Source organism: Lycorma delicatula, chromosome 6, assembly GCF_047948215.1.
Source record: "Lycorma delicatula isolate Av1 chromosome 6, ASM4794821v1, whole genome shotgun sequence".
NCBI classification, from domain to species: domain Eukaryota; kingdom Metazoa; phylum Arthropoda; class Insecta; order Hemiptera; family Fulgoridae; genus Lycorma; species Lycorma delicatula.
In genome coordinates this window covers 5,740,830-5,753,613 of record NC_134460.1, presented here as the reverse complement: position 1 = coordinate 5,753,613, position 12,784 = coordinate 5,740,830, and the positions used below count along the sequence as shown (strand labels likewise).

The window sequence follows — 12,784 nt, the reverse complement described above, 5'->3', positions numbered from 1 at the left end:
AAAGATGAATATCAACTTGCAACACTATATATTTTTCAATAAATGTACAGATTCTTGTTATAGAGGATTTAACTGATTGTTAATTGGTCTCTGTTCATTACGAGTTAACAATCTTAATTAACAATTTTAAATATAAATATGAATTAAATAAGAAATTAAATGAAATTACTTAATGATAATGAAGAAATAAGTAGTTTTAGGCTGTATTTCATTTGAATAACTGGTAACAAACTCCCTTTTGATTAGCCATAAATTGATATGTTGAAAGATTTGTAACATATAACCTGGATTGTCTTTGATTGAAGAATGCCACAATAAATCAATCTTCACATATCCATGGCACTGAGGACCAAAAAAATGGTTTGAATAACTGTGCCGAAGCGCACCTTTCATTAATCAGAACTTATGCCGCTGGATCATTAATATCTTTAAATAAAGTCCTTGTTACTCTGATCAATATGTTTTGTTTGTATTTTATAACTCATTTAGATACATAGTCACTTATTTAAATACTATATCATTAGTAAAGTATCTCGCGTTGCGAAGTTTAAAATGGTGTACATGTAGAATATTAATGTTTATAAAAAGTCTTACATAATTAATATATTTAATTTAATATTTAACTTACATCCTTTAGTGATGATTCAGACTAACAATATAATTAGAAAGAAAAAATATATCATAAAAAAAAGCTGTTCAACTCTTCTACTAGAATAACAAATTTAAGAAGAATAAGTTAGTTTATTTACCATTAATAAAGAGGACATGAAACTGAACAGTCGGACTCACTGTTTCTACAGAAACATTGGAACAATGTTATTTATAAATTATTACAAATTTGTTATCCTAGCTTGAAACTACAGAGAGAAAATGTTGATTTTAGAAAATTGGTGCTATATACCTGGCTGCCAGTTTGACTATGGATTTGAATGCGACTACATAATTTTTAATGCAGCTTATAAACTTCACGGTCCCTAGATCTCTAACTCCAGATCTTTATTTTTCGGATCATCTGAAAGGTATTGTTTTCAAGAACAACCTATACACTTAGAATGAATCAAAAGAAAATACTAAAGATGGCACCCTTAAACACCTCTAAAGACTCTAAAGAAAACCTCTAAAGCAACTCTAAAGAAAATCATATTAAATGTGAAGAAATTAATCAACACCTGCATCAATGCTGCATCAAGTGGATATTTTGAACATTATTCTGATCTGTAAGTGGAAAAAGATTAATAATACAGTCTACTTAGTTTCCTGTATCATATAATTATTATTCCTATCATTAAATAAATATTTATCATTAAATTGCCATTCTAACAGGAGGAGAAAAGAAATGCTGATTAATTAACAAAAAACTTTAAAATAACAACAAAACATCTTAATAGAAGATATAAGTTTAAAATGAAAAAATACATGGAAATGCCAGATAATTTTATCAATCTGTTTCCATAAACTTTGTTTAAATTACAGCTATTTTGGAAATCATTGATGCAATTTAGCTATAAGAACAAAATAAATAACTTCTGCTGGAGGAAAACTTACTAAAAGAGCCATTTTTTAAAACAGAAAAAAGAGATGAGTTATAATGTTTTTCTGACCCTACTAATTGTCAAATGTGTATAAAAATTAAGTATGTGTTATTAAAATAGCATTCCTTTTAAATATTAGTTGTTAAATGGTTTTCTACAAAACGCGCATTTCAAATCCTGGATACAATTGTAAAATACAGCCCTTATAACCTGCTGATTCCAAAACAACACAAGGAATGTTTCGGGGAGTAATTGAGGGGTGTGAAATAACAATAAATTTCCACTAACACCTAAATATAATATTCAATTAAATACCAAAAACAATAATTTCTAAACTCACTACTTTTCTGCATTATTCTTGAGTTTTTAATTTATTTAAAGTAAATCTGAAGGAATTACAGATAATTATAAATGAAAAGCAAGACATAAGTATGCAGTACTACAATTTTACATTCCATAATTTCTCCGTAAAGAAATTACTGTTTAGGTATATTTATTAACCGGTTTTATGTCATTTTCTAATGGTAAATGTCTATACGACAGTGATTAAAAAAAATTGTTGTTCCTGAGCTCAAAAGGCAGGAAATTTTTTCACTTAACTGTTTTGAGAGAGAGGAGGGATATAAACAAACACAATGTAAATGGTGAAAAACAGAGAAACAATTTTTAGAATTTAGTATAAAATTTTGAAACCAAAACAGTTCTGTAAAATAGAATTTACTTTCATCTCGCTTCGGAACAATAGATGATGATGTGGAAATCATAAAAGAGAGGGTTGGCTAAAATTATATCAGGACGACCCCTTGGCCTGGAAGTTCAAACACTGCCAAGGGCCAGTGAGTGAGTGAAGGTAACAAATATTCACAGCATAGACCACAGTGCGTCACAACTGCATTCCATTTTATGGTACTAGTGTAACTCTGCAAGTTCATTATTCAATGGTAAAACTACAAACTAGTTGTTTCCTTATGTAAATAGTAGAAGTAAATGACCTTATAAAAAAATTCATTAATGATTTTTAACTGTCATCTCACTGCCATAATTAACTTTGATGAATTGATAACCCATGACATTATGTTAGTATTATAGTAGTGTGGTTAAAAACACACAGTTCAATGGAAAAACATTTATAATTTTAGCAAAATGAACAAATTTTATTTTTACAATGGCCGTTGAAACCAGTCGGACAATGTTTAATTTAATTAATGGATAAAACTGGTTAAATACAACTAAACATTAATTTTTTATTTACTTCCTTTTTCTAGCAACAGGCTAACTGACTAATTACAGCCATTGAAAGATGAATTTTTGTAGCATGTGACGTAATAAAAATATGGAATATTGAAAAATTATGCAATATGGGATAATGATACTTGCTACTGCAAACAAAAATAACTTTTGCTGTAATTCTTACATGTTCTCTTTAAATGAACTGAATTATCAAGAAAAATGTAACTACAGACTAGAGTAATGTAGATGAGCAAAGTTTAATATAGAATAAGACTTCCCATCGTGCAGTTTATGAAATGAAAATATGAGAGTTTTAGGAGTAACTGGCACCACTATACTGGTAATCTACAGTTGATGAAACAGTGCATTCCAGAAATAGTGCACTTTACTTCCATAAAGAGAACAATCACAATTTTAAACATAGCTTTTAGTTTTTTTACAACTGCATCACAAGTATTGGGCGCATTTATTTATTTAATAAATTCTATAATCAATATTCAAGCCGATACAAGACCGTGGCTAATGATTTAATGAAGTACAAACATCAAATTGAAAATGTTAAACTGACAAAAATTCAGAAGACATTTTTCCCATTTCAGAACTGCTGCATCAAAACACTAAATTTATTTCCAGCATAAATCTGTTACACCCAGAATGTTAAAAATACATACATATTTAATACATACTGAAAATAGCTTTAAATTGCAGGGTATACAGCTCCCATCAAAACTGAGAAAAAATGGCAAAAGACTCAACAGTGAGCCAGCCAACAGTTTAACAAATATAAAAAGTTTGTTGTCAATTTTGGTCAAAATACTGCCAATTCTGAATGTCATATTATCACAATGACACATATGTTGTGCAATCAGGAAGACATTAACAACTGTTACGAGAAAATTGTCTAGAGGACATACTGAACCCATCTTGCTGCAAGAAATCCGTGCAAACTAGAAATGATTGAATCACGGTGATGAAAATTTCCCTCTCGCAACACCATATTTAATACACTGATGTTTGTTGCAAATAACAGGCAAATAAACTCATGTTTCCTTAACTAACATTTTATAGAGTGTGAATATAGAATCAATATTATTCTATGTTAAAATGGACTGAGTGCAGCTTTACTTGATCACCAGAAACAAGTAAGCATGTGTCATACTTGACAAATATCAGTTATTAATACATGCACAATCTCAGTGCCAGGCTAAAACTTTTCTAAACAATCCTGGTATTAGAAATAATTAATATATTTCATAGGTTATGTTATCTTTTTTCAAATTGAGTTTTCTTATTTTGTTTAATGTTTTATTTTGTATTAATACTTATATTGTATTAATACTAATAAAAATATCTTCACATCGATTTTGGTACACTATAAATATGACTTGTTTCATTCCTTTATCTAATCTTGTTTTGTTATAAAGCATATATTTCTGAGCTGCCGTGTATACCATAATACATACTAGAGGTGGATCAAAAAATAAGTTACACCCTTGCCTTGTTCTTGATCTGAAAGGGATATATTAATGTCTTGTGGTGACAGTACTGGTTGTGTTGTCTTCATGCTCCCCCAGCAGCAATTCTGTATGACATTCAGTATTTGTATAGCGTCATTGTCAATATGACATGACCTCTAGAGGTTTTGTCTAGCATAGAAGTGCGTTCAGTAGTCCTATTTTTGTGGACAAAAAATTACAATTTTTTGTGAAATTCATCGCCAAATTGTTGAGGTATACGATGAGAATGCAATGTCACGCACCATGATCACAAAATGGTGCCAAATGTTCAGAAACAGAAGAACAAATATGAGTGACGAACTGCATGCTGGGCGTCCTTCAACTGCAAACACAGCGGGTAACACAGAACACATAAATGAAATGATCTTGATAACTGGTGCATTAAAAATAGAGAGATTGCAAGTGAACTTGACATCAATTATGGTAGTGTGTTTGCGATTATTCACTATCAGCTTGGTCACTGTAAGATGTGTGCACAATGGGTGCCAAATCTGTTGACCGACAACCACAAACATCAACGTTTTGCGTCTGCTCTTTCTTTTCTTCAACGTTATTCCAGGACTGGTTCACAATTTTTGAAACAAATCATCACAAAGGACGAGAGCTGCATGCTCCTGAGACTAAATGAGCATCACATAAATGGAGACACAAAAATTTACTACAGCAAAAAAGTGATAACATCCTCACATGTTCGAAAGGTTATGCTGACAGTCTTTTTCGATTCTGAGGGAGTTTACAGTGAATTTATGCCCCGAGAAACAATAATCAATGCCGTCGAATCTTGCTGAGACTTTAAAAAAATTGTGTAAAGCCATTAAAGATTGAAGACCCCGAAGATTAAGCGATGGGGTCATTTTTCTTCATGATCTATTCGCTATTCAACTCATGTGACAAAGGAGTTCCTGCAAAAATTTAAGTGGGAAGTATTGCCTCATCCACCTTACAGCCCTGACCTAGCACCCTGTTTGGTTCACTCAAGCGAGACCTGCGAGGGGAGCGTTTCGCTAATGATGATGAACTGAAGGAAGCAGTCCTTAAATGGTTCAAGGAAATTGGATGAAATATTTATGAGAGTGGAATTGAAAAACTTGTCACAAGGTATGAAAAGTGTTTAGAAAACTTGGTGATTATGTCAAAAAATAAATAAAAATATGTAGTTTTTGTTCAATAAAAAAAAAAATTGTCTTATAAATATGTGTTTGTTTCATAAGGGGGTGTAACTAAAATGTTTTACTGTATTTAATCAGTATATGGTTTTGGAATCACATAACTCTGGTAACATTAATCAAATCTGACAACACTTATGTGCTTTGGAAAGTTGGAAAGGTGACATATATCACAAGTAGTTTGAAATGGTTATGACTGCATTATATTATTTATTTAAAAATTACATTTTGAGAATGAGTGATAATAAAGAAATTTAACATATCTTGAAATTTTATTACAAAAAAGGGGAAGAATGCAGCTCAGGTTTTATTTTTCAATAAAATTAATAACAGTCCATAAATGGGCTGATTGATCCTTTATGGACATATAAATACATATGGCAAAAACCTTATTCAGGCATTTTCAATCTGGAAATATCTATGTTAATCTGTTGATGCTCCTCACTCTGGTTGGGCAATAACTGAAAAAGTTGATGAAATCAGAAAAAATTAAGCCAGACTGGTACTTTAGCAAAGTTACTTTAGTCAATTAGCAATCAATTATGTGAATTATGACGACCTGCTCAGATGATATAATCTGTTCTGTGGAGAGGTTAGGGTTAAGTTAAGAGTTAGCATGTTCAATGCAGACGATGTCACTGATATAATTGCTTCCGCCATGGAGCTGATGACATCCCTTGTTTATGGTTTTTTAAGTGGTTTTAACAAGCAACAATACTGAGCGGCAACATGTCATTCACTAACGCTAAAAGTAAGGACTGAATCACGGTTTAATTCACCATACTTTCTTAACGAATTTTTTCCTAATTTTTTCTACAAGAATCAAATTTTCTTAATACTTTTGTTAAGATTTTTATTTTTTTAGTTTTTAAAATTTTTTAATATTGAATACAAGTCCTTCATTGAAAACTCAGCCCAGCAATGATATCAAAAACGATGAGTTCATCTTTTGATTGTATTTTCCTGATGATTATTTTCATACTAATGCCAAAATTTTTGCTTGATTACTGCTTTGAATACATAAGATTTTTTTTTATATACAACTATACATAATCACTAGTAATGTACAGTTTTGGAAATTTATAAAAAATTAAATTCAAAAAATCAGTCACATAATGAGAATATATCTCATTTTGTCACACAATCATACATGTGATTTCAATTTCATTGAAAATATTGCTTTATCTTTATTGATTCACCACTTTTACATATTTTTCTTCTTATCCATAAAAACATTTAATTTTTTAATAAAATCATTCATAACCATTTCTTATAAAAATCTAAGATTATCTCTATGGCATCATGACTGATTACAACTTCTTTTATTTAAAAAAAAGAAGACAATTCTGAGCTGCCAGGCCCTGCAGGAATAAATAAAATAACTGCCTGTTACTGCAGAAGAAAGAATCTTGTCTTCAGAAGAATTGCTTAATTTCCTGGTGAATTCAGATATCGAAGATTCTGAAGACAAATTATGAACCTTCTTCTAAAAGTGAAGAACAGGAATAAGATGATCAATTTTGTTTTACTATAACATATTTGATTATATTATAAATTCTGATAATTGTGTTTTTCTTTTACATCTCACCCAGTATAACAATTTACACTATATTTTGCCTATAAAGTTCATAATATCTAATACGCTTCTATTACTGTAGATTGTATGATATGAATAAAACTAATGAATAAAGATAACGCATTAATTATTTTGTTTGCTACTTGTCATGTTCTATCTAATAACCCATAACACAAAAATTTATATCTAAATATAAACAAAAGAAGCCTATATCTTGATTATGAATATAACTTATTACAATGCAATAAATATTCCATTATTTACAAATAATAACAGATTGTATGGTGAAAGTACAGATGGTATGTAGTCACAAGATGATTTTATATTTGTATTGTGTGGTGGGCGACATCACTTAGGGTGTCTTAAATATTTTGTCCGTTTCTGGGAAAAAGCATTACTAAATTAAAAAAAAAAAAAAACAACAACAAATACTGGCATTGATAAAGGTATTAAGGAATGAATTTTTTAAAAATCCACCCCCACTGATCGTTTTTTTTAAACCCCACTTTCACTGAATGTTAAAAGTTAGGCTGCAGTTACAAGTGACTTGTGTTGGTGAGGGGGGTGTGTGGGCATGTACGAGTGTTCAAGCTGGTATTATCGTGCATACATTGTGGCTACAGATACTGTGAACTGGTTAGTTCTTGTTTCTACTGAGTTTGGTGCGTTATCAGTTTATAGTCTGTTGTAAGTGAAATGTTTCATAAATTATTCCTGCTGGAAAACAGTTATTTAAAATATAAAAAACCTACAATTCTATTTTCATGCAGTTTATGGAGAATTTCATAATTTGTATAAGGAATTGCACTCCAATGAAACTCCCTTTTATGAATATTATAGAATGAGACTGCAAACGTTTGAATATATATGAATAAAACTGCTACTGATCATTAAAAGATTATTTGTCCAGCAGAAAGGCTTTCCACAACATTAAGGTAAGAATAGATATAATACCAATAAATTACAAAAAAAGAAAAAAAAGCAAGTTTATTTTCTGTTGCGTACATTTTGTATGAACATTTACAATAATTATTAATTATAATACTACTGATAAAAAGTATTACTGTAATGTTAATACTGATGAAAAGGACGAATAAATTACATTTCAGACTGGTGATGATGTAAAATGTCAGCATTTGTTGGCAAAAGATTGGGATTATGTTGAATATCTTGTCCATGGCTTTCCCAAGAAATTACTGAAGGTGTAGGCATTGTCTTCCATAAAGATGCTGAAGGTATTATCTGAGTATATTTTGCTTTTTCTTCAATTGGTTTAATTTCCATCAATATTTTAGTTGTCATTTCCATCCAAAAGTCTTAAATTAATCATTTCAAACTTACTTTTCAAATGACACAGAAAACTAATAAGGAAATTACCTCAATCATTTTTCATGATGCTTTCTCGCTTCAAGAGCTTAAGTTTTTCCTTTTCAAGTTTGAGAAAGATATCTTCAGTTATATTGCACTTTCGTTTTGTAGTTCTCTGCCGAAGATGAAGAAAATGATCTCAGAGGAGTATTCATATTTTCATCATCATTATTATTCTTATTGTTATCTTCCATTATTAGTAATAGAAGTAGTGCTATGATTATTATTATCATTACTATTAAAGGTATTACCTTCATTGTTTTGATATTATTACTTATAGAATGTTCTTGATATGATGAAAATGCATTTGCTGAACTATTTCTGCTGTCTGTGCTATTACACGGGGTAGTAGTTTGTTTGGAAGTAAGAAATAAAAAATGTAATTTTCTTCTACATCTGCTGGTTCCATTATATCCTGAAGAAAGTACAAGTTTCCAAAAAACTTCTATTTAATATGTTTAATTCCAGCAATACTCCCTGATTGTGGTTTTACTCTAATTTTTTTCAGTTCAATCTGATAGTTGTCATGTAAAGTTTTCTTAAGTTTTTTAACCAGTTCTGCTATAATATTGAACTGTAATAACGTTTTAGAAATTTAAATTACAAAATTTTTTTGGTACTTGTACATTATAATTTTTGGCATTTTTTCTGTATTTGAATTTAAATAATCTACTCTGTTATCTCTGAAATGATTGCAGTTAGTAAAAGAGTTCAAAATGAAACACTAAGTGGGAAAAAAATTTAAGCGGTTTGAAAATAAGTGGAAAATCAAATATAATATACAAATACCTTTTTATTTAAAGTTGTTTAATTGTAATTAATTTCATATTTCAGATTTTTATCGACTGGAGTTTCTTACCTAAGTTTAGCATTCCAGTTTACAGAATGTCACATTGTACCATATCTTCGATTGTTAAGAGATGTTTGTGATGCAATATGGGAAAAGTTATTCATATGTTTCAGTTAAAGAGCTTTAACTGAGCCTGATTAAAAAGAGTAGGCCATGAATTCTACAAAAGATGGGAATCAGCAATTTGCATTGGATGCATAGATGGAAAACAAACGCATTAAACCCCCAACCGATTCAGGCAGTCAATACTTCAATTACAAGCAGTATATTTTTCTAGTGCTTCAGGCAGCTGCTGATGTTAATTATAGGTTTTTAGATATAACAGTCAGTGCTTACAGCAAACAAAGCGATAAAGGTATTTTCGCTTCCTCAACTTCGTTTCAGAGATTGGAAAATAATATTTACAACTTGCCTGAGTCGGCACTTCTACAAGGTATGAATATTTCTGCACCTTTTGTCATTTTAGGAGATAAAGCATATATTCTCAAGGACTGTTTACTAAGACCGTATAAAGAAAATAAGAAGAATTATTCAATGATTCTCATACAAGGATAACAAAAGTAACTGAATGAGTTTTTGGTATTATTACAGCAAAATGGTGCATACAAAACTGGTGGAAACAGACATTACAACTACAAATCTGATTATAAAAATTATTTGCTTTTTGCATAACACAGTAACTGATACAGAAGGTGTCAATCAAGTGATGTTGTTACAAGTTGAAAAGGAAATAACATCCAGAAATATCAGGACTACAAACAAGGAACTTCAGAGCAACATTTGCAGCAGCCAATGTCAGAAATGTATTCAAATCTTATTTTGCATTAAAACAAAGATAAAATTTAATATAAAAAAAGAGGCAGTCAGCTGAAACTCTAAATGAATTAAAAACTAAATTCATGTTAAAAGAATTTTATTATAAAACAAAGAAATTGTTACTGTTACAATTTAAAACTTCTACAACTTAATCACATAATTTATTATATCTCTCTTGCTGTATTCTACTCCTTAAATCCCATAATGGCTTTCTTTGGAAAACTTCACTAATTACCAATTTGTTATCCACTTCCTTATAAATTTTCACTTTATGACATTTAATTCCAGCGATGACTTGCGATAGGAATTTGTTAAACAGATTGCAGTCCTCTACACGCAGAAGTAATGAATATTTTCATTCTACATGCTACTTGCTCAAACCTGACATCTCATCTAACCCACAGGGGGAAGACACCCACCTTGTGATGTTACCAGTTGCGCAAACCTGACAGTACATGCGCATGTAAAAAAAAGTGTGATTCATAAGCAGCATCATTATCAGTAATGTATTAAAAAAATCCTCTCATACACGTGCACATGCCACCCTCGCCTATTCATGTCATTTGTAACTGCAGCCTTGAGTTTTGTGGAGGGGTAAAGTAGCAAGGTATATACTAATACAATATTAACACCACCTCATTATACTAATAACATAATATTGCAATACTTATATCATCTCATTTATGCACTTGGCTAAATCAGCAGGAAGGGAATTATAGCATAATCCACACTTACCTAAGAAATGTACAAAATTAGCCTAATCTTTTCTAATGTTCTGGATTGAAAAAATGTCTCAAGTGCTGTCTATGTAATGGATAATTACCCTATAATTCTTGTTGAGTAAAAGTGTACGCTAACAGTTCTTCAAATAAAAAGAATCTGATTGTTCTGATCGCTAACATTATTAATGCAACTGAAATTACATATTCTAGTATAATACAACAACAAAATCCCAGCTTAACATTATGTCAAATGCAGGTGTTGTCAAAAAACATCCAAAGCTATATTAAACATCAAAAAATGCCAAGCTGATTTTATTAATAAGAAAATAATTAACAGGAATTACTTTTAATATAATTAAATGCAATGGAATGTTTGTTTTCTATAATACATCTTCAAGGAATACAGAAAGGGCTTTCATACTGTACAGATATACCAAACTTACAGACAATCTCTATCTCAGTATTCCATACTAATAAACAAGTAACATATCTGGGAATTAAGATGAAGCATGTGAGTTACACACAAATGGGCAGGTTAAGTTCAACTATAAATTCATCAACATTTCTGCATCAATTTCAAATAATACATTCTTAAGTTCATCTAAATTCACTCATTCATGATAGAACAACTAACAATAATAAATTAAATCATGGCATGTAGTTGTACTTTAATCTGTTTGTTTTCTCCAATCAGTTTTCCAACTACTGCCAGATGTGTGTGTGTGTGTGTGTGTGTGTTTGTGCATGCTTGCGCATGCATTAATGACTGCAATCGCCCTACCAGCTTGCCAGGCCTGACATGGTTGCAGACATTGTCATAATTAAATATCCTAATTAATGTTAAAATAAAGTAGACGTAAGCAACTCAATACTGCTAATCATTTAAACTGATTAGGCACAAATAAATTAGATGATCAACTGCCCGCCCTAAATATGAAACAAGAGATTATCACAATATTAAACATGAACCATTCAGTTTGAAATATCTCTACAACGCCACACAGTTTTAAATATAAATTCAAATTCATGCTGGTTAACCTGGAACGTCAGTTCGAAATTTTCATTAGAAAAAAGAAACTAGATGAATAGTGGAAAGATGTCATACTTACAATGCGACGCTGACTAGGCTACTCATAAAAACAAACCAACGTAATACAAGACTACCATCAACAATTTAATGGAATATGAAAATAGTACATATTAAAAGAAAACTCACCTTCACTATCCGACTCGTCACTCTTAGTTTTGTAATGTTTTTCTTTTTTCCTATCTTTATGATGCCGTTTATGATGTCGATGTTTTTCTGTTCTTTCAACCGACCTTGAACGACTTCGATGTTTCTTTTTCTTAGAATCCTTCTTATGTTTTTTACTCGAACCCATATTAATGGCAACAACAAATTAGATTATAATATTGACAGAACGTTACTGAACGTTTCACAAAATAACTAACAGAATACAAACGCCATCTTATTATACCAGCGGTGAAGGATTATTGTATTAAGACTGCAACTCAATCATCAACACTCTCTTACGGTTACAACAATAACCATGAAATGAAACTCAGTATGTATTTAAAAAAAAGTCAGAACGTAACCGTTCAGTTTTAAAATAAAATTAAATATCTAAAAAATTAAATATCCGTATCACTACTATAAGATCCGCATCAGTAGTTTAGGCATAAAAACCAGATGTTATAAAAAACTTAAACAATTTTGCATACTATGTGGAACAGATTGTAACATACACATTAGGAAAATAAATAAAAATATGACTCTACATGTTATGATCTAAGATCCGGCAGCTGATTTCTCCAAATATATGTTTCCTTAATGAAACACAATTTAAATGATTAATGACAATTGAATACGTTACTGCCGGGTTGTCTAGCAAGAATTAGTCGCAATTACCTTTAAACAAATATATTGTAAATAATTTATTTTAACGAATTGCAACTAAATTTTTTTAAAGTGAAATAAATGTCATTTGAAAGAAAATGAAGTGAAGA

At 30.4% G+C, this 12,784-nt stretch overlaps 1 protein-coding gene across 1 annotated transcript in view; it reads right to left on the bottom strand.

Annotated features, from left to right (window-relative positions):
* Positions 1-12,266, bottom strand: part of LOC142326180 (U4/U6.U5 tri-snRNP-associated protein 1) — a 98,990-nt gene extending 86,724 nt beyond the window's left edge. Inside the window, exon 1 of the mRNA XM_075368449.1 lies at positions 11,994-12,266. Coding sequence (XP_075224564.1) covers positions 11,994-12,159 — 166 coding nt within the window. The 5' untranslated portion in view covers positions 12,160-12,266. The remainder of the gene's footprint in view (positions 1-11,993) is intronic.
* Between the last annotated feature and the right edge of the window lie 518 nt (positions 12,267-12,784).